Source organism: Podarcis cretensis (assembly GCF_951804945.1).
Source record: "Podarcis cretensis genome assembly, chromosome: 2".
Lineage (NCBI taxonomy): Eukaryota > Metazoa > Chordata > Lepidosauria > Squamata > Lacertidae > Podarcis > Podarcis cretensis.
Window position 1 is genome coordinate 87,152,044 of NC_137171.1, and position 25,332 is coordinate 87,177,375.

At 44.8% G+C, this 25,332-nt stretch overlaps 1 protein-coding gene across 4 annotated transcripts in view; it reads left to right on the forward strand.

Annotated features, from left to right (window-relative positions):
- PLXNA1 (plexin A1) overlaps window positions 1-25,332 on the forward strand; it is a 313,030-nt gene that overhangs the window by 216,598 nt on the left and 71,100 nt on the right. For all 4 annotated transcript variants that reach the window (XM_079964486.1, XM_079964484.1, XM_079964487.1 and 1 more), the window contains exons 11-15: window positions 9,820-9,916; window positions 10,923-11,113; window positions 21,871-22,022; window positions 24,027-24,147; window positions 24,446-24,582. In XM_079964486.1, coding sequence (XP_079820612.1) covers window positions 9,820-9,916; window positions 10,923-11,113; window positions 21,871-22,022; window positions 24,027-24,147; window positions 24,446-24,582 — 698 coding nt within the window. The remainder of the gene's footprint in view (window positions 1-9,819; window positions 9,917-10,922; window positions 11,114-21,870; window positions 22,023-24,026; window positions 24,148-24,445; window positions 24,583-25,332) is intronic.

Consider the following 25,332-nt stretch of genomic DNA (forward strand, 5'->3'; position numbering starts at 1 on the left):
CACTGAAGAAACAGGGCCTAGCCTGCCTAATAATAAAGAAGATGCTGAAAATGTGTATGCCATGAGCATCTTGTTTTTCCTCCCCCTGTTACGTTCCTCTGTAGTGGATCTTTTGCACTGGATTCTGATGCTCTTCCTCCTTTCCTTCCTCTGCCTGTGTTTCCATATCTATACTATGTCTCTGGGTGTCCTTCTGCATCCATCTGTTTGCTTGCTTATCATGCTGTGTGCCCATCTGTGTAAGTTTCTGTCCACCTGCATATGTGTGTTCCTCTGATTTTTAAAGGCAGATCATTTGTTTTGAATATTTGGTGTAGACTTTGGAAACAAGGAGCATTTGTGGTAGACTTGCAACAGGTGATGGATTTCTCAGTCAAGAACGGAGACAAAATTATGTCAAAGGATGGAAGCAGGCAGGCAGCTAGTATCTACTTTGGCCCACTCATAATTAAGGACAGCCAGGATAGGCTAAGAAGTTGGTAGGGACATTAAATAATGTTTATGATGTGCCTGAGTCCTTGGGTTCATTGAATTTTGATGCCACATAAAGTCCTTTCTGCTGCTAAGTGAAATTGTCAGAGTGCCACCCATGTTTTGTCAGCTTCTTACTGTGTATAGTCACATGGGAAGTCTGCATGACTACATGGTTTAGGCATGTTATAGCCTCTGTGTAGATTGCTGTTTGCGGAGATACTTTTATGCTCTACTGTTGAGATATGGAAGACAAAATTTGGACCTTGATGAAGGGTGGGGTGGGGAGACAGAGCTGCATAAGGCAGCTCAGTTTTTATGGAGTTTCTCATCCTGTGTTGGATCCCGCCTTCTGACCAGTGTGAGCCAACGCCATGTTTCACAGGGAAGAAGAATTTTGACACGCATCGGGGTGTGGAGAATGCTAGACATTCCCAGGGCGGGAGCAGAAGAAGCTGGGCCATCTCAGGTATAAAGCGTTGCTTGGGATCTCCTATCTTTCTTTCAGACATCCTAACCTTTATCCAAGAGAGCTGAATAACTGATAGGAACCACATGCTAGCTTCACTCAGAGAAAATAGAGGGGCAGGAGACAGACCTTTCTACACAAAGGTTTCCAAACAGACCAGGCTGTCAAGCCATTGCTGAAAGTTGGCTTGTGAACCCTGGCTTGTTTGGAAGCCATTGACCATAGTTTCCTGGCTTGCATGAAACAGGAAATGAAGGTTAGCTGCAGCTTCCTGGCTTGTGTCCGCACATGGGTGAAAGGACAACCAATGCAGGATCCATACGGGGTGCGTGCAGGTTCATGGAACTCATGCATATCCTTGCTTGCTAAACCAGGATCTGATTGTCCAAAGATGGCCATTGATTAATTTTAATCTTACTGTATTATATTAATATGTTGCCAGCCAGCTTTCTGGAGCTTGCTTTTAAATTTTGTAAACCACCATAAAATCTTGAATGAAGATCGGAGGGACCAGAGTTCAGTGGTAGAGAAGCTGTTTTGTACACAGAAGGACCCATGTTTAGTTTCTGGCATCTCCAGTTAATATAGGACCATTTAATCCATTTAGTCCAGTTTGATCTACTCTTACTAGCAGCAGCTCTCCAAAGCCTCAAGCAGGGATCTTCCACGTAATCTGCTAGTAAATCAGAGATGCCAAGGGACTGAATCTTCTCTCATTTGCATGCAACATATATGCTTTACGTGCCCCAAATTTGGTCCTGCCCCAAATTTACCTGACCATTGCACACTTCTGGCCATTTCAGCAATTTAATGAAGAGAAAAACAATGCCAAGAAAGTTATTTGAGATATCCGCCCCCCCCCCCGTTTAATTCATTTTAGCAAATGAAAATAAGAGAAGCCACTACTATATGATTACCCAGCCTTCTTCAGGCTGCTTCTTGGAAACCCATTTTATATAAAATAATTGCACTGAAGGTGGCTTGTCCTGCTTTTACAGCTGATTCTTTCAGTTGAGGCAAAATGGCCTGTTGTGAGCACACAGAGCAGAAATCCATGCACATCTCAGTGTTCGTTGTGACAAAGGCCTGTGTTTGGACCGCTCACTTTGCGTATATTGTTATTGTTGTTGCAACTCCCTCGTGTATAAAATGAGGATTATAAAATAGATTTGCTTCTCACATTCTCCAATGAAGGCTGTGAGAGGGCAGGTGGGAGTGTTGATTAGTTACTGTGTAAATTTCTGTGGTGCGTAATTGCAGAGTGTTGTAATCTAAATATATGTATTACGGAAAGTAAAAACAAATCCTTTTTGAGCTTTCAAGACATGCACAGGATCCATCTGGGTATCTGTCAACAACAAATAAATACAGCTTAAATGAAAATAATTGGAGTGCGGCCAAGTCTTGAGGTCAGGGATCTGTAGCAATCACGACTGGCAAATCAGCAAGACAAGTGCAGGAGCTTTTGTTGTAGGAGAATGGCACAGAGCGTCAAACTCAGGCTAGCATGGTTAAATGCTCTTCTTGGTGCTTTCCAAAGATGCACTCATCTATGAATACAATACCTCTCTACTCCCACCCCACCCCCTTAAGACACTTGCCACCAGATGCAATTTATGAGTGGTTGGATTATTCATATCTTCCAGTTGATTCCCTTTAGATCCTAATTTCGATAATCTGCTTAGTAAATTCTTTAAGAAGAAACAGGGCAGAAGACTGACACTTGGGTTGGACCGCCAAGCGGGGAAGCTTGATAGTGTATATGTACCAACAGTTCAACTATTAGGTCTGAAGTAACAAGTAGTACTATTAACTTGAGAAAGACCAGCATTAGTCATTTTCACTCAGATGTGTAGATATTCATTCTCATTAGTTAATGGTGATTTATTGACAGCTGTTTCCACTAGAAATGATGAAAGGATTTGTTTGTGGGGATGGTCGTATATGTATTGTGTGACTTCCCCCCAAAGTCAAGAAAATTGGGTAGCCAACATGGTACCGTCCAGTTGTTTGTGAACCACAATTCCCATCATCCCTAACCGCTGGCCTTAATTGTTGGGGCTAATGGGAATTGTCATTGAACATTTGGAGAACACCTCAACGGCTTCTATTCCTGTTATGTCCTGCTATTCCAGAGATGTTCTTTTGTCTATGTATAGTGTATCATGGCAGAAATCTGAAAGGCCAATCCAGGTAGCACTTTGTCATAACTATTAACTCAACCAATAAAATATCTCTAGAAATGTGTATTTATAAACATTCAGATGGAGAGAAAACAAGAGCATTGGCATCGTGCTACTACTAAGATAACAAATCAGCAAGCATTATTACTATTTTTATAGCCAGCCTTACCTCATTGTATGTTTATTTGGAAATAAGCTGCTTTGATTTTGGTGAGAGTAACTTGCAAATTAATGCACCAAACCCTTGTTATACAGTTGTACCTCAGGTTACAGACACTTCAGGTTACAGACTCCGCTAACCCAGAAATAGTACCTCAGGTTAAGAACTTTGCTTCAGGATGAGAACAGAAATTGTGCTCCAGCGGCGCGGCAGCAGCAGGGGGCCCCGTTAGCTAAAGTGGTGCTTCAGGTTAAGAACAGTTTCAGGTTAAGAACAGACCTCTGGAACGAATTAAGTACTTAACCCGAGGTACCACTGTATATTGTAGAACATTTACAATCTGGGTTGTTAAGTAAAGGGAACAAGTGACACAAACGCACACATACCTTTCAGTCTCAATACATATTAGCATGAGGATTCTTATCTGCGTCAACAATTATGGCCGCAATACTATGGGGTATATACTTTGCATATACTTTGAATAAAGGGTGAGATTTTCTGTATGTGCCTTTAAGAGGGTTAAAATTATCAAATGGCATAGAAAATAAAAACAAAGTAGAAGCACAAGTAAGTGTTTGGCTTTGTCTGTGTAACTCGAGCATGTGGTGTCAGACTCCTGGCCAAAGCTCGAGCTTGTTGGCTGCTTTCTGCTCTGTCTCCTCCAAAACACCCACCTTCCCTGGCTTCCCCTCTGGCTCTTGGGATGCATGTCGGGCTCCCTTCCTATACACAGTGTTAGGAAATCCAGGAATAGTTCAGGCTGTTGTTGGCAAGACCCAAAATCTGGCTTGTTCTTCCTCCGGTTGAGTCATGGAGAGACTGGCAACTGTGAAGGCAGACAGATTCCTCGTTCTTTCCCGCCCCCCCCCAGATGTGCCCCTCTGTCCTTCTTTCTGTCCATGGAAGAATTGAAAGAGACAAGTTAATCTCTTTTAGCATGTTCTTTAATGTGCACAAACATGGTGGGTGTGTTTTAAGCAAGCCACTCGTCTTCTTTGCAATGATTAGGGCTTAGTTCTCCAAAACAGCAGATGATATGGTAGATCCTATGGTATATCGAGACAGCAGGTAAAGGCTCATATTACTGACTCCCCTTCCACACGGCACACAGAAAATGAAAGGTCAGGATTCCACCCTAGCTCTAGTTTTCTGTGCATAAGCTATCTTGGGTTTCTTCTCCAGTACATTCTACAGGATGTAACTGAGCTTCCTCTTTCTACCGCTGCAATGGCTTGCTTTAATGGTGTTGTTTACAAGGCAGAAGTAGAACACTATCAGGAAATGTTTCCAGAGTTCTAGATAAGTGGGACTCTTGAACTAGTTGTAGCAATATTGTGCTATCTGGGTTCTGATGTTCCACAGTCTTTGGCAGAACAATGAGAGTGAGATCTGGATTTTGAAGATTGTTGTGGGTTCAACTCTTTCCCACAACCCACTCTCCTGCCAGGTAATGATGGCAGGGAAAGAAAAGTATACTACTGCTTATTTCAGAGGGCATGATGATGAGGAATCAAAATACAATAAAACAACCACAGCAATTAAACATTAACGTGAAGCAGCAGCAGAGCAGATAAAATATTAATATTGTTAAAGATAGAACAAAGTTGTTTTATTCATTTATGCTGCTTTTAATATAGTCTTTTGTTTTTGCAAGCTTCCTTGAACTATATGAGGAAAAGTGGGGTATAAGCATTTCAGATATATATATGTTTAAATCATGAACTGGATCAGTTACTTAACCATCTTTGGGATCATTTATGTGGGAATCAGTATTGTGCACAGTGGTTGTGGGAGACTTTTGTCTTGATAAATTATTGGCTCATAGTGTGAAGTTTCATTTTGACTCAGTCAAAACCTGTGCAACATGTTGTTTCCAATCTCCCACAAATCTTGCTTACTAAGGAAGGCGGGCCTGCATTTCCTGAAGCAGAAATGCACCTCTCTCCTAAGTGTGAGTTTCTTTTGTCAATGCAGGCACCTGGAGGGTTAAATAATCTCTCCCCGCTTCCCCCTACTCCACACCCAAATCAGAAGTAACTCATTTCCAAAAGGAGCCAGGGCAGAGAAATGCAAATAAGTGTTTCGGACAGCTGCAGGCTGTATGCCTTCCTGAGATGCCAGTGCCCCAAATGAGACATGTCAGAGTACAAATTGAAAATGCCAATTTCACTTACTCTGCCACGCTGCTCGTCACAGCTAAATCCTTCTCTGCCGCCCCTCCCCCCACACTTCCCACTTACCGAATGATGGGTGCTTCTCCTTAATGTAAATCTCCCTGACTTCTTGGGTTATTTCTGCAGTGGGTCTCTTCAGCCAGTCTTAGTGGGACACAGCTACAAAGGAATGGGAGGGGAAAAGGTACACAGTAACTCTTCCCTCATCCATATTATCTGAATGTCAGTTATCTTCTAGTGATCCATATTTAACTCCTGTACTGCGTAAAGCCTTATTGATGTGAGCTTACAGTAGCTGTACCCCCATTTATCTGAACTTCTGGTTGTTTTGGTGCTGCCCAGCCCATTTGTATATAAAAAAATTCTGGAATTTGTGTGAAGTTGCTTGGAATGTACTGGGTATATGTTTATCTAGCTACAGATGCAAATATAAACAGTGACTAACAGATTACTTTTTTAGAACGGAACATTTCGCCTCCTGCCTTCCTCAGTTGCCCAGCTGCGAATTCAAGTCCACTGGGCCAGAATTTTTTTCCCTTGTTTCCAGTGTTCTTGGATCGGGTGGCATTGCCATTGCAATAATGGATAAATCAGCGAGGGGGTGTGGCTATCTGAATGGTTGTTGCATCCCCCCCCCCACAAGATTGGCTGTGTGAAATTCTAAAGCATTTGTGTGCATCAGTTGCTGTTTTTAAGATGGAAAATAAGAGAGGAGGGACTCCAGGTGTTTGAAATAATGTTCATCCCAGGCCCAATGTGTTTCGGAACAAATCCATCCTTGGGGGCACATTTTTAGCAGTGTTTTGCAGTAGTAAGAGTCCTCATGCATTTGGTGAAAATTGCTTATAAAACTGTGCCCCTGAGCAAAGCTTTCTTCCCAAACATGTCAGTCCTGAAATAAATCATATTTCAAACTCCTGGAGAGTCTCCTAAACGTATATGTGTACATACACAAACATGTAATTTTCTTCTAGAGGTGCTTCCCCAGTTTTAATGGCTGGTTTCCTTCAGTTATCATTTCACCTATGTACTGAACATTCACAGTCAATGATGTAAATTAATTTGCTGGACCTGGCAGTGAACTTTTTGTTTGATATACTAAGTCATAGTATATCATGGTTATAGCCAGTCATGGTGCTCATGAAGTAACTGTCTCCAGGAGATAAAACACAGGTAATGCTGGGTTGTATCCAACGTTAGGCATACTCAGATCTAACCCTTAAAATGAACAAACATGACTAGCTTAGGTCTACAAATTTCTATGGGTCAATCTTACTAAAGCTTAGCTGGATGCATCCTAGTACATTTGAATCCTTCCACAATCCAGAGCAAACTTGTCTGAAGTGCAGTTTGATGCTTTGAAAACCATCTCTCTGGGTGTAAAGGTAAAGGTAAAGGTACCCCTGCCCGTACGGGCCAGTCGTGTCTGACTCTAGGGTTGTGCGCCCATCTTACTTAAGAGACCGGGGGCCAGCGCTGTCCAGAGACACTTCCGGGTCACATGGCCAGCGTGACGAAGCTGCTCTGGCGAGCCAGCACCAGCGCAGCACATGGAAACGCCGTTTACCTTCCCGCTATAAAGCGGTACCTATTTATCTACTTGCACTTAAGAGTGCTTTCGAACTGCTAGGGGGGCAGGAGCTGGGACCGAACGACGGGAGCTCACCCCGCCGTGGGGATTCGAACCACCAACCATACGATCGGCAAGTCCTAGGCACTGAGGTTTTACCCACAGCGCCACCCGTGTCCCTACAGCGCCACCCGTGTCTCTCTCTGGATGTACATGCACACAATTCAAGGAGCTGGGGAAGGAAGGGCTCAGTTTGTTTAGAACATTAAATGAACAGTGGACTTTTGCATAGATCTTGGAATAACATTGATGGCTTGTGCAAAAGCATCATTTTGAAGAAGGCACTCCCTTGTGTGAGCAGAAGTTTTGCTCAGTTATGTCATCAGTCCTTTTTTTTTAATGCTAAAGTTACATTTTTAAAAAATTGAAAAATAATAATTACCTTTTAAAAATGTAAAGTGATCTTTTATGCATATTATTGTGAGCATTCTAGGTTGAATTTTGTTTTTATAGTTGTATTGAAATGTTTTTGTAAGTCAAAACTTAGGGAAATGACAAATACATATAGATCACCATCATCTGCCTTGGGAGTTTTTATTGAAGGATGGTATAAAAGCATATTAAAGAAATTAGTTCCTGAATGGGAACTTTGGCTGATACGCTTATTTTCTCCTTCAAAATTATTGTGCAGGATAGACTGTCATGTTCAACACCTTAGGGCAGCTGAATTTTACTGATTAGACCATACTTATATACAGTGAATGTCTTACTATATACAGTATTGCCTATGTTGCACTCTTTGAAATTGAAGGAGCGTGATGTAAACATATAATCTGTAAAGTAGTTATGCCCTACTGTTTGTAATGAGATTATTTTGCGATTGGTTGTCCTATGACAAACACCCTGGTCTTTTCTCAGGAGCTCGGCCTTTCTCTGGTGGGTTTCTTACGCTAGTTCTGTACTTTCACCTGAGCACTTTACACTGTAAAGCATTCAATCAAAAATGCAAAACCAGAGTCCCTTCTGTTTCTTTGCGCTTATCACTGAATTAAGCACAAAATAGGCTTTGAAGGAAGCTGAGGCGTGGAAGCTTCTACCTTCTTTGAGTGGCAGGAGGATGTGGAGAAAGGGTGCTTGGGGGCACGGATATGCGGGGAGGGGAGGGGACCATACGCACTGCCTTCATCTTTCACTTCTCTGTGTCCTCATCAAGGCAGACTCAGTGCCATGGGCTGAGGGTAGGTGGGTGTGGTGGAGTGGGGGGGGGGGAGGATCCAAGGCACAGGGAGAGCTGATTCTCCAGTGTCCATAGCTCCCTAACAAACTCCAGCAAGCCATGAATCTTTCATTTAATCTCTCCTGACACGCCTGTCATTTTCTCCGGAGAGAAGCGGAGAATCTCTCGCCGAAGGAGGTCATTAGCTGTCAGGGAAGGTTCCGACTGCCTTCCTGTCTCTGTATCGATTAAGCATCCACATGCGCGCAGGCACTGTGGAGGGAATATTGATGGGGCTGCCAGAAGTTTGGCTTGGGCTAGAGATTGGGTGTATCTTTTCCCTGGGTGGGACAAGGGCTCGTGGGGCTGCTTGATGAAGATATAACCCCAAATTTGTCTGCCTCTACAACTCTGCCCTCACAGAGCTATTGTCCGCCTTAGGCTCTTGCTTTTTCGTTTTCTGTGTGGGAGCTTTATTTCCCTATACCCTAGGAAAGGCAGAATCTAATATTGCCAGCTCTGGAGAGCAGAGAGTGATGACTCCAGCTGCTGCTTAGTTTGAGATATCACTGTCACTCAGTTTATACAGTTCACCAGAAAATCCTCCTCCTTTCATTGGAGGAGCAGGTTCAACATGAACACTGAATGTTAATCAGAATCAAATGATTAGCATGTTTAGTTTTTATTATATATCACCATAGTGACAATATTGTACAAGGGCTGTACACTATTGGAGGGGCTCTGAAAGCCACTTAGTCCACAGTGAGTGTATGCCAGCAGTGCTTTTTTTTTTTAAGTACAAATTCTTCACCCAGGTAACCTAATTCCTGTGCCAAGAGAAGCTGGAGTCTGTAATTCAAATAAATTATGCACATGACGTGACTTCAAATAGATTTGCTTATTTCCCACCAGTGATTCTGTTTCTGCTAGCTATAGGAGAGGCAGAAGAGCTATACGGAAGCATATCCAAACTCTTGCAGTATTGTCTGTGCAAGTAAGAAGATTTGCAGGGGGAGTTTCTTGAGGTGCCTTGGAGTCCAGACTCCAATTCCTTTCCCTCAGAAAAGGCCTTCCATTTGGCAGAATTCTAGGAAGCAGCTGGGAACTGGAAATACTGTGGTACCTCGGGTTACATATGCTTCAGGTTACATACTCTTCAGGTTACACACACCGCTAACTCAGCAATAGTGCTTCAGGTTAAGAACTTTGCTTCAGGATAAGAACAGAAATCGGGCTACGGCGGCACGGCGGCAGGAGGAGGCCCCATTAGATAAAGTGGTGCTTCAGGTTAAGAACAGTTTCAGGTTAAGAACAGACCTCTGGAACGAATTAAGTACTTAACCCGAGGTACCACTGTATAAGTGCTGCTTTTGGAGAGGGGGAGGCCCCTGGATATTGGAGACTTTGCATTTGACCAGTGTCTTGCTTGGGACCACAGATCCAGATGGGTACACTTAGAACGAGCCAGAAGAATGCAAAGCTCCCCTGTGGTCTGTGGTCTGATTCCTGATGTATATCTGTTTCTTTCTGTCTGAGGGTGCCTAATGGACTCCTTCTCTTGTGTTTCCTCTGGCAGTATTCCTATGAAGGGAATGGCATCAGTGACCTCCCGGTGAACCTTTCCGTGGTATGGAATGGGAACTTCATCATTGACAATCCCCAGAACATCCAGGGTAAGCTGATGAAGTCGGGTGGGGTGGAGCACCCTTAGCAAGATACAGCAGGAGTTCCCTGCAATGAACTGCTTCTGCATTCCACTTCTGAGCCATCCACCTCAGGGCCAGATTGACACCAGTGCACCCCTACAGGTGTAAAATCAAATATTATGCTAGCCTGAGCAAACAAGCTTTCTAACACAGAGCAAAGTTAGAAGTGGTGGTCTGGGGATTACTGGTTTCTCTCCTGCCCATCAAAGTGCCTTGACCCTCCAAACGCGGTGTACTTGCTCCAAAACATTTTCTCTGTAGTGTGCTGTCCTTATAAACATGCCCAGCCATTCAATAACTCGTTTGAGACTTAAATGCACGTTCACATCCTAGACATAAAATGAAATCACTTTGAAGGCTGCTTTACGATCCTGGCTCCCGCTGCAAAGAACTTAGGACATGATAGTTAGGTTAGTTCTGTAATGGGCAAAGATTATTTCACACACACACACGCACCGCAAATAAATTCACAAAATTCTCACAAAATCGTAAACCTTAGAGTTATTTGGGGAAGCTGTGACAACTATGCCAGTTCAAACCACTTGAAATTTGTGCTTGTGGCTTTCAGCTGAGATCCTAGCACAGGGAAAGGCAATGTTGTGCCTTTTATATGTTGGTGGATTCCAATTCTCAGCATCCCCAGCCACCATAGCCATAGGCTGGGGCTGATGAGAGTTGTAGTCCAGCAGTATGTGGAGGGCACCACTGGGTTACCCCTTCATTAGTGGATAGGCATTTGCATCATAAACAAATCCCTTGCTGGCTGTATTCAGTAGTGAAAGCTGAAAACTATATAGGCAGTGAATACTGTCAAAACTGGCCTGATACGACAAAGCATATGGAAAGTGGTAAACCCTAAGGTCCTTTAGTGGGCATTGTCAACAATTACCCATCAGAGGGGGAATCTGTGTAGCAGTTGTGTCCCCACCCCACCCCCAACTTCTTTTTGAATGTAAGTGTTTTCTTCTTTCAGCTCACCTATACAAGTGCTCAGCTCTGCGCGAAAGCTGTGGGCTGTGCCTCAAGGCAGATCCACGCTTCGAGTGTGGCTGGTGTGTGTCAGAAAAGCGATGTTCCCTGCGCCAACATTGCCCAGCCTCTGAGAGCAGCTGGATGCATGCCAGCAATGGCAATAGCCGCTGTGCAGACCCCAAAATCATTAAGGTATGCTTGTGAAGGGTAAGCAGGGGGGAGGTTTTTCTTCTTCTCCTTTATCCTCAGTGCTGAATAGGAAATCGCCTATGGTGGAGGGTACATGGTGGTGGGCAGTTCTGAAGTATTTTAAGGCGTGGCTGGCCTAGCTACCAGCGTACGCAGTGTTCTTGTAGCATATGTAGTATTAGATGTAGTAGCATAGATGTATTTGTAGATGTAGTATTTGTAGCATAGATGTAGTATTCTCTTGACACTTTCTTTGTTCAGACACCAATAACTGGTGCGAAGCCTCTTCTTCCCACCAACCAGTGAGTGCTCAATGAACAGTAACGAGCAGAATTAGTGTCTCCTGTGATATGCCGCTGATGGGGCAATGCAGCGGTGATTGTAATGGAGAATCAGAGGAATGTGGTTCAGTGGTCAGAGTTGGATGGAGCTATCCTATCTTCTGTTCCTAACCCCAATTGACATTTCCCCCACTTCCAGATTCTCCTTGTTCTCCCCCATCTATAGCAGGGATGGGGAAACCATGGCTCTCCAGGCATTGCTGGGATTACAACTCTCATCATGGTCAGTGGTCACTGTTTCGCCATTCTTGATCTATAGAAGCATGGTCGTTTTGGAATCTGTTACTGCGGCTTAGGTTTTCGATGTCAACGTTTTGCTCTTAATGGGTATTGTTATATATGTTGTGAAAATCAGGCAAAGTGTACGCTTTTAAATAAGAAATAGGATGGAGATGAATAATATCAGGTGACACTTGTGACCTGTGCAAGTTCATTGGCCGGTGCTGGTGAAGACAGGCGTTCCAAAGAGGGGTTGGACTCAGATTCACCGCATTATGAGAGGGCTTTGTTTCCAGGACTGATGATACATACTGAAATTTCACTTAGAATGACTTTCTGTCGACTTGGCGTTATATGTCAGGGATGTGTATACCTGTGAAGAGATCCAAGATTTAGAACCTCAAAGCCAAAGTGAGAGCATTTGGGTCAAAATTAAGGGAGAGAAGAATAACAGTGACCTCATTGTGGGAGTTTACTATAGATCCCGAAGCCAAACGGAGGACATAGATGATGCCTTCCTGGAACAGATGGCCAAGCATGCAAAAGGAAGGGAGATAGTAGTAATGGGGACTTCAATTACCCGGATATTTGCTGGATGTCAAACTCAGCCAAGAGCATAAGGTCAAACAGATTCCTCACTGGCCTTGCAGACAACTTCGTTGTCCAGAAAGTGGGAGAAGCAACAAGAGGAACAGCCATTTTAGATCTGGTCCTAACCAATGTTGATGACCTGGTTAGTGGGGTAGAAGTGGAAGGATCATTAGGCGCGAGTGATCATGCTCTTCTGAAGTTGACTATACAGTGGAAAGGAGCAGCCAAGCATACTAGGACTCAATTTCTTGACTTTAAGAAAGCCGACTTCATAAAACTTAGGGAAGTGCTGTAATACTAAAAGGAAAGGGAGTTCATGATGGCTGGGAGTTTGTTAAGAGGGAGATAGTAAAAGCACAACTTCAGGCAATACCAATGAGACGGAAACATGGAAGGTGCCTAAAGAAGCCAGGGTGGCTATCTAAAGAACTTTTAACTGAGTTAAGATTAAAAAAGGATGTGTACAAAAAATGGAAAAGGGGGGAAACCACCAAAGAGGAATTCAAACAAATAGCCAGCACGTGTAGACACAAAGTCAGAAAAGCTAAAGCACAGAATGAACTCAGGCTTGCTAGAGAGGTTAAAAGCAACAAAAAAGGCTTTTATGGGTATGTTCGTAGCAAAAGGAAGAACAAAGAAACAGGGGGGTCACTCAGAGGAGAAGATGGTGAAATGCAAACAGGGGACACAGAAAGGGCTGAACTCCTCAATGCCTTCTTTGCCTCAGTCTTCTCCGATAAAGAAAACAATGCCCGACCTAAAGAATTTGGAGCAAATGATTCAGCAGAGGAAACACAGCCCAGAATAACTAAGGAGATAGTACAAGAATACTTGGCTAGTTTAGATGTATTCAAGTCTCCAGGGCTAGATGAACTGCATCCAAGAGTATTAAAACTGGCAGATGTGATCTCAGAACCACTGACAGTCATCTTTGAGAATTCCTGGAGAACAGGCGAAGTCCCGGCAGACTGGAGGAGGGCAAATGTTGTCCCTATTTTCAAAAAGGGGAAAAGAGAGGACCCAAATAATTATCGCCCAGTCAGTCTGACATCAATACCAGGGAAGATTCTGGAGCAGATCATTAAGCAAACAGTCTGTGAGCACCTAGAAAGGAATACTGTGATCACCAATAGTCAGCATGGATTTCTGAAAAATAAGTCACGTCAGACTAACCTGATCTCGTTTTTTGACAGAATTACAAGCCTGGTAGATGAAGGGAACGCAGTGGATGTAGCCTACCTTGATTTCAGCAAGGCATTTGACAAGGTGCCCCATGATATTCTTGTAAAGAAGCTGGTAAAATGCGGACTTGACTATGCTACCACTCAGTGGATTTGTAACTGGCTGACTGACCGAACCCAAAGGGTTCTCATCAATGGTTCCTCTTCATCCTGGAGAAGAGTGACTAGTGGGGTGCCACAGGGTTCTGTCTTGGGCCCGGTCTTATTCAACATCTTTATCAACAACTTGGATGATGGACTCAAGGGCATCCTGATCAAATTTGCAGATGACACCAAACTGGGAGGGGTGGCTAACACCCCAGAGGACAGGATCACACTTCAAAACGACCTTAACAGATTAGAGAACTGGGCCAAAACAAACAATATGAATTTTAACAGGGAGAAATGTAAAGTATTGCACTTGGGCAAAAAAAATGAGAGGCAAAAATACAAGATGGGTGACACCTGGCTTGAGAGCAGTACATATGAAAAGGATCTAGGAGTCTTGGTTGACCACAAACTTGACATGAGCCAACAGTGTGACGCGGCAGCTAAAAAAGCCAATGCAATTCTGGGCTGCATCAATAGGAGTATAGCATCTAGATCAAGGGAAGTAATAGTGCCATTGTATTCTGCTCTGGTCAGACCTCACCTGGAGTACTGTGTCCAGTTCTGGGCACCACAGTTCAAGAAGGACACTGACAAACTGGAACGTGTCCAGAGGAGGGCAACCAAAATGGTCAAAGGCCTGGAAACGATGCCTTATGAGGAACGGCTAAGAGAACTGGGCATGTTTAGCCTGGAGAAGAGGAGGTTAAGGGGTGATATGATAGCCATGTTCAAATATATAAAAGGATGTCACATAGAGGAGGGAGAAAGGTTGTTTTCTGCTGCTCCAGAGAAGCAGACACGGAGCAATGGCTCCAAACTACAAGAAAGAAGATTCCACCTAAACATTAGGAAGAACTTCCTGACAGTAAGAGCTGTTCGACAGTGGAATTTGCTGCCAAGGAGTGTGGTGGAGTCTCCTTCTTTGGAGGTTTTTAAGCAGAGGCTTGACAACCATACGTCAGGAGTGCTCTGATGGTGTTTCCTGCTTGACAGGGGGTTGGACTCGATGGCCCTTGCGGTCTCTTCCAACTCTATGATTCTATCATTCTATGACTTACTACAACAGGCAGAGTAGTAGGAGTACCGTATTTTTCGCACCATAGGGTGCACCGGACAATATGGCGCACCTAGTTTTGGGAGGCGGAAAACAAGAAAAAGTTATTCTGAACCCCAGAAGCCAGAACAGCAAGAGGAATCTGGCTTCTGGGATACCGTGTGGCTGTTCTGGCTTCTGGGGTAACCGCACCAAGCCTCTTCAGGGCAGCGGGATGAAGGCTCCCCCTGCCCAAAGAGGCTGCGCAGGGCTAAAGCAGAAGCCAGGACAGACGCGTCGCTGAAGGAGCGCTGCGCCTTCTCTCTCTCTGCCCAGCGCCCCTCCTTCAAAGGAGAGGTGCTGCGCAGAGAGGGAGAAGGGGCATCGCCCTTCAGCGAACCTGGAGAAGGAACAGAAGGAGACCCTTCTGCTGCCCCAAGCCTCGCGCCCCGGCGGGACCTCGCGCCCCGGCGGGACCTCCCGCCGGCGCGCAAGGCTTGCAGACACTCGCCCGAAGTACGGGGAGCCCTCCGGAGGGCTCCGCGTGCTTCGGGCGGCAGGCTGCCACCCCAAGCCTCGCGCGCTTGGCGGGAGCTCCTGCCGGGCGCGCAAGGCTTGCAGACACTCGCCCGAAGCACGGGGAGCCCTCTGGAGGGCTCCCTGTGCTTCGGGCAACAGGCTGCCGCCCCAAGCCTCGTGCGCTCAGCGGGACCTCCCGCCGGGCGCGCAAGGCTTGTGGACACTCGCTGGGGCTGCAGGCTGCTGCCCGCAAGCCTCGTGAGCTCGCAGGAACTCCCGCCGGGCTTGCAAGGCTTGCAGATAGCTTCCTGAAGCCTGGAGAGCGAGAGGGGTCGGTGCGCACCGATGCCTCTCGCTCTCCAGGCTTCAGCGAAAGCCTGCATTCGCACCATAGGACGCACACACATTTCCCCTTCATTTTTGGAGGGGAAAAAGTGCGTCCTATGGAGCGAAAAATACGGTATATTTTTTTGCCTTGCATACCACTTTCTTTCTCTCCTGTGTCGACAGTGAATGTTTGATTCCCATTCTGGCCTGTTACACAGGATTCCTAGCAAATAGGATTCTGGAAGAAGATGAGGTTTGGTTGGTGTGTCGTGCATTCCTCACCCCCCACCCGGTTGTGTTCACAGTTTTTAGCCACCCATCTTTTCACTTCCTTAAGACTGGTTGTTTATCATCCCTCTTCTCTTGACAGCTGCTATGACCTTCATTTAATAAGATTGTGTATATTAATGTTAACATGTCGGTTGGGCCAGGCTCCAAGTGCATTAGCAGGGATTGGCAGGTAATTCTCTTTGATATGTTCTATTTACCCATATACTGCAAGCCAGGCAGGCCTTGGTGGTGTTAATTACCAGAGTCTTAGCACAGTATCTCATCTATTTGGGTTTCAGTGTCTTATCTGTTGAAGTCTGGAAATTAGAGTAGTGCCTCTTGCACTCCCCAAAGCTAGTTGCTTCTTATTGCTGATTGGCATTGTGGGGCCCTGCGCTGCGTTTGCCAAGGCCTTCACTCTTTGGAAGCCCCCAGCCCACCACAAAAACTGATGGGAGAGAGCCTGCCTAATTAGTGTCTGCATCTTCTATAAAAAGAAGTAATGACTGTGACACTGGAGATGGGAGGTGGGGGAATGACAGGGGAGTCTTACCGTCTCAAATCATGTAAGTTATATTACAGATTTCCAATGGAATAGTACTTAGCATTTATACAGTGCTTTAGGGTGCTCGGGATGTTTCAAATACAGTGGCCGAATACTATTTATTTTATTATATTTTTATACCGCTTTTCAGACAAATGGTCTCTTCCACAGCAGCTCTCATCAATTAAAGAGAGATGGAAGAAGAGAGAGAGAGAGAGAGATGGGGATCCTTCCATCAGGCTTCCAAACTTAAAAAAATAAATAAGAAGGAACACAAAGAAAGGGGAGGTAGAGGGAAAAGGTAGAGCAAGGGATATCATTTTGACAATACTACAGCAAGGTGGTGAGTTGTAAATAGGCATTTATTTGATTGTGGGTTGTGTTTATGAGAGGACTCATAAACCAAATTCTCCAGGTGGCAAGCAGAGATTGAAAACACAACAATAAAACCATGCTACAATAAAACCCACAGTAAGATTAAGAGACATAAAAGCAAAGTACAAAACCAGCACAATAAAATGCCACAGACAGCACACAACTAAAACAGCCACCAGATGCATGCGCTAAAGCCACCATATGCCACAGGACTTAAAGTCTGATCTTAAAAGACCTGGGAGAATAGAAAAGTATTAGCCTGGAGCTAAAAAGGCAGAAATGTCGGTGCCCGGCAAGCTACCCTAGGGAGAGTATTCCTTATTCCTTAGTCAAGGGCTGCCACCAGAAAATCCCTCCTTTGTTGCTACCCTCCAAGCTTCACATTGAGAAGCTAAACAGAGAGGGGCATAACCAGAGAGAACATAGCCATTGTGACTAGTAGCAATTGATAGCCTTGTCCTCTATTGTCAGGGAACTGCCATCAGAGCCAGAGGAAGAGAGAGGGCTCCAGAGGGATTCTGGAGAGCGTCCCGGGATGGGGAGAAGCAGCCCATCTTCTGGGGAAGGAAATCAGCATAGCACCAGTGGAGAAGGGGGGCAGATGGGGGAATCGGCGAGGCGGTCCCATGACTCCTCGCCGGGGACCAGTGAGGAGAGCACGGGTCCTCCGCTGCCCACACCCTCCTTACGCAGAAGGCTTCTGCACAGGGAGAGTAGGCGGAGACTAGGCGTCAAGGAGCTTCTTTGCTGGAAGAAGTTCAAGAAACGCCCACTGACAGATTCTGCCAGCGATTGAGACAGCCACGGGTGAGTGGCTGTCCGGACGGAAAAGGTTCACTCAGGCAACCCAGCCAGGTGTGGCGCCAGTTTACGCACGAGCAACCCCTAGAACCATTACATCTATGAATGTGTCTGAACCTCTTTTAAAGCCATCCAAGTTGGTGGCCATTACTACTTCCTGTGGGAAAACATTCCGTAGTTTAAGTATTCACTGTGTGAAGAACTGCATCTCTTCCTGGGTCACCAGCTCCTTTTAGACAAGTGTATGATACTAGAATCCTAAATCTTGATTTAAGATATTCACACTGACTCCTGATTGCAAGGTATGAAGCTCTCAAGAACCAATTCTGACTGAACCCTGTTATGTGAAGTGTGGGGTTGTCATGAAGAGGTTTGTGAACCTAAAACCATTATGTAGTGTCAAGGCTACTAAATGGTGTTGATAACACACATCTTGTTTACCTGCCAATTTTTGAGCACTTGCCAGCATTAGGTTTTAATGATACTCTCTGCATCATTAAATAATTAAAATTAAATTAAGAACTTGTCACACTAATTGTAAGCCCTGTGTAGGCAAATCAAGTAGTGTGCCTTTCCATGCATGCATTCCAAGTTTGGGGACTTAACGTTGGTGCTTTTTCCAACTGTTGCTCTGGTTGAAGCCTTGAAGGCCATGCAGCCTTCGTAGGTGCTCCTCCAGACAATTGTTGATGACTTCCTGGTGCTTTCTAGATGTTGTTGGGCTCCAGCTCCCATTAGCCTTGACCAGTGTAACCAACAGTAATGGGAGTTGGACCTAAGTAGCCGTGCTACCGATGTCAGTATTGCTTCACTTTTGAAAGCCTGATCTCGGAGACTCCTAATAGAAGTTTTGCTGCTGCACAAGAAGATGGAAGGTTGCTTCTGTGTGCTTTCAAAGCTCCAGTTTTAAGTGGTACATTCTCAGCTAGAATATATGCATTCAGGCACAGGAGGGCCATTTTGAAATGAAATGATCAAATGGCCAAACCGGTTAGTTGATGATTCATTATCTCATCTTTTGGGCACTGATATATCTTGTGTCCACTTCATTTGGCAGATCTGAAGGGTTTGTGCTCTGAAACCAATTAGCAAAAGAGTGCTGTTGTTTGTCAGGGATGGAGCTGGGGTGGGAGAGTGCCTGCTTCTGTGACTCTGTGTGTGAGTGTTTAAGGGGAGACGGTTCAAGAAAGAGCCAGATTTCCCTGCCAGCTCTGGTTCCCAAGTGCCTTGTTTAGCCGCGACCTCCCCACACAGTGTGTCAAGCAGTGTCAACTTTTTCCCAGAGTTGCTGCTCCCCAAACGTGTGGCCCTTGTCAGTTTTGCTGCAATGGAGGGGAAATCTAACATACCACGGCAGCCTTTAACACTAATTTAACAATACCAAACAAACAGCCACGGCTCAGCAAGTATCCCAGAGGAGCCCAATTTAGGAAAGAATGACTTGGGTTGCCTGCTGCAGCAGCTGCCTTAATGAGTTCTGATCCAGGACTTTAGCAGATGATAGGATTGAATTTAGGCGAGCAGCAAACCCCCAAAGCTCAAATCGGTTTGACTGTTGTATAAATTCTGAGGCATAGCATGTGATTGCCCTAGGCCTGCTTGTAAGTTAACTCGTGGAGCAGCCTGCAAGTCAGGGAGCGGAGAAAGGAGCCAGGGTTTGTGGGCTTTGGATGCCTAATCCAAGTTGGCTTTGGGCATGCTACAAACTCTTTGTGCCTTGGCTGCTGGTAATTCTCCAGCGTAGCCTCCTTTTGCTACTTTGTTAATGAGACTTGGATGGTGTTTGTGAGGCAAGAGTCGGAGAATGAAAAATAAAGTGTTATGTTTTAATGACTCATGTTGATGCCTTGGTCAGGTATGTTGAAGGAGATGTTCTTTACGTTTGCACTGCCCCCTGGGGCTGGAGGAAATAGCTCTCTGTTGGTATCCTACTTCCCCTCTCCCAAGTCTGTCTGCTCCAAATGATGACCCATATTGTAGAATGAAAGTTCCCCATTCTGGAGGCAAGGAGTGTCTGAGGACCTGTGATTCTGAGAGTACAGGCCTAACATAAATTTTGCCTGTCTTTAGGGGGCGGCTACTGGAGGAGCGTAGTGTTACAGAGGCTGAGATCTCCCCAGCTAGAAAAGAGTTGCATCATACATGAGCAGCCTTTTGCCATCTTATTATTGTAGCACACTCTGCATGCTGCTACCCTCCTTGACAAATATTCAGAAGAGATGCCTGATACACAGTGAGATAGCATGGGGTCTGCAGGACTGCTATGTATTTTCGCTCAAGTCTGTGGCCCTATTGTTAGACATGGTAAGGCTGCCGGCCTGAAGCAGCATAGTTTGGGGTAACATTAAAAGGCAGCCATTCCTGCCCACACCCCCAGTTATTTTATTAATATATTTTACCACCATCGGTAGTGGTGGCAGAGTTGCCATTTGGATTATCGGCCTCAGGCATGAATTTTTGGGGGGCTGTTTCTCATTACATTTATGTTTCAAGATCTCCATTAGTGCCTTACTAGTTATCCAGCAACAATAGAAGATACTGGCTTAGAACTAAGAAGTTTGGCCCACACATGCCTTAGAAATCTCTTTCCCATCTTATGACACATCTTTACTGTTAAAATCAACACAGTCTGTGCCTTCCTAACAATGCAATCTGTGCAAGAGCGTGTAGTGAGGTAACTTTGTGGCTGCCTCATAATTATAGAAATCCCTACTCCTGGAGGTTTGCCAGAGCCTGTGCATTATCTGTAGATAATATAAGGCTTTTCTGTTGGAAGCAGCAATGGGAGGCCTGTAGTGGCTTTGTCTTGATGATATTTTGATGCCTTCGGTCTATTTTTAAACATGAGATCCTTTCTGAACATTTGGAAGCTGGCAGGATGCAGATTTAAACAAATAATGGGGATGTGTTCTCAGGCATGGTTGCTACTTCCCACCAGCTTAGAAAGTTTAGGCTGTATGCAGAGCCAGCAGGAACAGTGGGACCAGTAGCTTTAATGTTGACTGGTCAGGTAAGCAATCTGCAGTTGGTTTTGCTAGGCCTCTTTCGGTGCATCAACAATGACTATGCTGAGGCTTCTTTCTCCTGGAGCCCACTTCCCTTGGCTTGGGGTTGCCAGTGACCCAGCACAGAGCTTTCCCCACCTGCATGCCCATTAATCGTCTTATCACTTGCAGGTGTGTGCTGAGCACCAGGGGGGCAGCAAAATGTGGTGTAAAATTGCCCATAATTGCCTTGTTAGTGGCAATGGTGGGCCTGTGCCACACTGCTCATCCGTCATCACGCAGTGTGTGTCAAGCCACACCTGTCCGCTTTATTGGGAATCATCTTAACAAATGAGGCATATCGTGCTCACTGGGGCTCCCCTCCCTCCCCAGCTGGTGCTGTCAGAAACTTCACATGCTGGGATACACCAGAGTTGGTAGGGGAAGAGAGGATCCACTTTACAGGGGTTAACTGGTGTCTCCCTTGGTGGGGAAGGCTCTGGAGAGATTATGTTCCCTCCGCTAACTCACAGCATGAAAGAAAAATAGCCTCTCTGCAAGTGTCCACTGCCCTTGCCAAGGATATTCAGAATGCAAAAAAGAAAAGAAAAGAGGGGGGTGTTCTCTGCCATTCTGAAGGAGAGTCCATTGCTGAGACCATGAGCAAGCCATCCTACGGGAAAAAACTTTTACTGTTTCCATTTTCATATCACCATAACTGCAGAGTGAGCCAGAGCGAATCAACAGCTTACATACATTAGCCATTGTGATACCTTGGAGCCACCTGCTTGAATATTAGCAGAATCAACAGTCCAGCCATTCCAAACATGTGGTTTAGGCGTCCTGAAGCTTATTCACAGGGGGATAGATGCATGGGTGTTATTTTCTTTTTACTGTGCTCCAGCACAATGAAACTCCCAGTGCTTTTCAGAAATGTAAAATGTATTTTCACTGCGTGCACGGCCCAGATGCCTTCTCTCCAGTTGCTGTGGTTGGAAGGGAATGACTGGGGCTCAGTCCTTCAGGGCAAAGCTGAAATATTGCACTGGTTGTCCTTAATACTACTAAAGTTCTTAGCACCACGCAGGTGGTGAATAGTTGGTGTAAAACAATACCTGGTTTGTGTGGCAGTACTGTGGGGAGCAGAGAAGAGGATTTTGTGTCAACAGGTTGAGGTGGGAAAGGTGGATTATTATCACTGCTTGGAAGACAGCAACCTATTCAGAACACCTGTCTGGGTTTTAAGCATTTGCTATCTTCATTTTAGTTTATATGTTTATTTTGTAACCTGCATGGAGCTGTAGATATTTAAATAAACCCTAGATATATAAATGTTGGGTGGGCTGCTGAGTTGTTATGGCATGCAGGCAAACTGTTGACAATGGCCTAATGAATCCAATAACAGTCTGGTTTGTTTCTTCCTAGCTGACACCTGAAACAGGCCCCCGGCAGGGCGGTACTCGCTTAACCATCACTGGAGAGAACCTGGGCTTGAAATTTGAGGACGTACGCTTGGGTGTGTGGGTTGGCAAAGTGACGTGCATGCCCATCGAGAGCGAATACATCAGCGCTGAGCAGTGAGTAACCTCCAAAAGAGGGTTGGTAATGAAGGGATGGGCTGTGGGAATATCTCAATAGTATATTGGTCCTCTGGTCTGCTGGACCAAGATAAAAGCCAAAGCTTTGCTAAAGAAAAGTTTTTGCTAAAGATGCTGCTTAGGGTTGATGAGGTCATATCTGTTTCTTATCCAGTCTGGTTTCAGGCTTAGTTTCGGGACCAGAAACAGCATTGGTGGATTATCTGTGCCAGAAACTAGTTGGGGAGTTTATCCCTGTTGGTTCTGCAGCATTTGATACCATGGAGAATTCCTGGGGTCCTTGGCTGGTATAGGCACTGGGAACATCATTTTATGGTGGAAGAAGTTCAGAAGGTAGTCTTGGGGGATGTGTTGCTCAGCCTCTTGGTTTTTGGCTTGTGGCTCTTTTTCACCCCCTCCTTTTTAAAAAATGCCTACATGAAGCTGTCAGGGTACGGCCTCATCTATACACTGATGATACCTAGCTCTATCTCTCCTTTTCAACTAATCTGATGAAGTGGTGGAAATTTTGAAACATCATCTGGATGCAGTGAAGGACTTGATGGGGACTAACAAGGCCTCAGTCCACATAAGACAGAGGTGCAATTGTTCAGTAGAGAAGCTAATTCAGGACTGAGAGTCCAACCAGTCTGAGATGGGGTTGCATTAGCTCTGAAGAATCAGACTCACTATTTGGGAGTGTTCTTAGATGCAGCATTACGCCTGGAAGTTCAGGTGGCTACTGTGACCAGGTAGTCTAAATGTCACTGCCAGCACATCGTGGGATGTGAAGGACCAGTGTGGTCTAGTCAAGAAGAGTTGAACTGGGACTGGGTTCAGCTCCCTGCTTGCTTATGAAGCTCACTGGGTACCCATAGGAGTAACTGTATCTCTTGCCCCATATGGAGAAGTTACGATAATATATAGGATTACAAGTGAATGAACACCTCTCTTGAGGTGTTTGGAGAAAAAAGATGGATGGAAGAGTGGCTAGAAAGACCTAATGAATCTTTCTAGATAGCTTCTGTATTTGGTTGCACAAAATACTGGCAAAATGTCAGTATTTTGCAACATTTTATAAGAATGATTCATCTGACTTCATTAGTAAGAAATCTTTGGTGAATGGCTCTACATGACTGACTGGAAGAGTTAGTCTTCCAGTCTTTCATAGGCTTTCTTGAAGCTATGATTTTGGAAGATTTTAATTTTCTATCCTTAGTGGTGGTGGGTTCTTTTGCAGAGTTAGCATTAGCTAAAAGTCCCGCTCTGGATATTCTGAATGTATTTTCTGGCTTCTTAGCAAATTCCTTGATGTGTGTTGGGAGATCTGCACTATCTAAAGCTGATCAATTCTGGCTAGCCAGCTGGAAGCAATAACTTCCTTTTCTCTCTGTATATCCTCCTTTGTTCTACTGTCTTAACAACTCAGGCTATTCCAATTTAAAAACATGTATAAATTTACAGAGCAAGTTCAAAAAGCAAGAGGATTTAATAAGAGAAATCAATTTATGAACATGTGGGTGCCTTTCATATGCAGATAGCAGTGATTTCAAATACGTGTGCTGGAGATGTGTAGGATTTTTTTCACATTGTTTAATTTATGGACGGTGCATTAACACAACTGCAATAGGAGTAAGGGAGGAGGGAAAACAGGGGTTCTTTTCTGTTTCTCTTTGTATTTTGTTAAATTTTAATTGATTTCCTGCTGAGTTGAGTGTTACAGCACTCGTAATATTTTATATATTTTGCAGTTTTGATATGCCTATTGTTCAAAAGTCAATTTGATATGTGCTGAGAAATCACTTCCTGAAATTGTGAAATGGCATTTAATTAAAAAGCAACAGCAACAGCCCAGGAAAATGTGACGACAAGTGCTTGTCCTTACTATAAATTAGAGCAGAAATAACTGGCTTCTTGGCCTGAGCAGGTGGCCTGAGAACTGCAGGCCAGCTCTGCTGAGACATTGCGTACATGTTACACAATCACTTACTGTGCCTTCCCTAGGATCGTCTGTGAGATTGGAGAAGCCAGCCCAAGCAAAATCCAAGAGGCCCCTGTGGAAGTTTGTGTCAGGGACTGCTCCCCCAGCTACAAGGCTATATCCCCGAAAAGCTTCACCTTTGTGGTAAGGATGTATTCTTTTCTATCACCTTTCCTTACTTTGAATCCCACTTCCCTCCTATAATTAGTTTTATTTATCTAAATTTTGCAAGGGCACCTATGCGCTTGACTATCTGACCCACTTTTTATTATCAAGAGGTGTCCAGTATAGTGAAAGAATGTATTGTGGCCCTGTGGTGCACAAAATGGCTGAGGTCAGAGGAATTTCCCCAGCATTTCCCTTGCAGCATTCACTTTTATTGTTCCTGGGCACCAAGGACACCTTCTGAACTCTGTGAACTTGCTGTGTTTCCCTTTGACAGACTCCCACTTTCTCGCAAGTGTCACCAGCTCGGGGCCCTGTCTCTGGGGGCACCTGGATCAGCATAAAAGGAAAGCACCTTGATGCAGGAAGTGACATCACAGTAACCATTGGAGGGCAACAGTGCGCCTTTCCAAGGTGAGCTTTCATGGGTGGAAACCATTGTGGAGTGGAGTACTCCAAATGCACTGAGCAATGTGAACGAAGGGGATGCAAGGATGTGTGTGAGAGAGAGTATGTATTCTGAAATAAGGTACCACTCTTAAGGAGCCAAGCAAAAACTCCTGTGTAATTCTTTTCAAGGCTCATTTTTTTATATTTTGGGGTTAAAAAGACCGAAGACTGTTGAATTTCTTTTCCCTCTAAAAAGCACAAATCCCTGAGCCATGAAGTGGATAATTTTTAGATTAAGGATGATAATGGAGCGGCTCTTTAAATATTTTCGTGCAGTAATTACTGGTTATCAGCTCTAATCGCTGCTGTTTGCAGCAGCCGCACGATGGGGAACGCTCCGGAGTTGCGCTGGCTCTGCTGGCTGCCTTTGCTTTATTTTTCTTTTTGTGTTAACTGATAATTTTAGCATCACTTCCCCAAGTCAGGGAGAAATGGGGTACCACATGTAGAGGGTGGCACTTCACTCCTTTATTCCTTTGTGTCAGATGTGAACAGTTGGACTGATCCATGGCCTGAGAGCAAGGCTGGATTCTTTCAGAGTAGGCTCCATTGGGTTCTCTTCCACATTTTATTCATATATGAGCTCAGGGCTACGCCAACATGGGATTTGCATTGATGCAATCAATAGCTCAGCTGTCCTTGGGCACTCCTCAGCTCCTGATAGAATTTACAGGAAATGCTGTGTCTTAACCTTTAGGTAGACTTATTTTACCC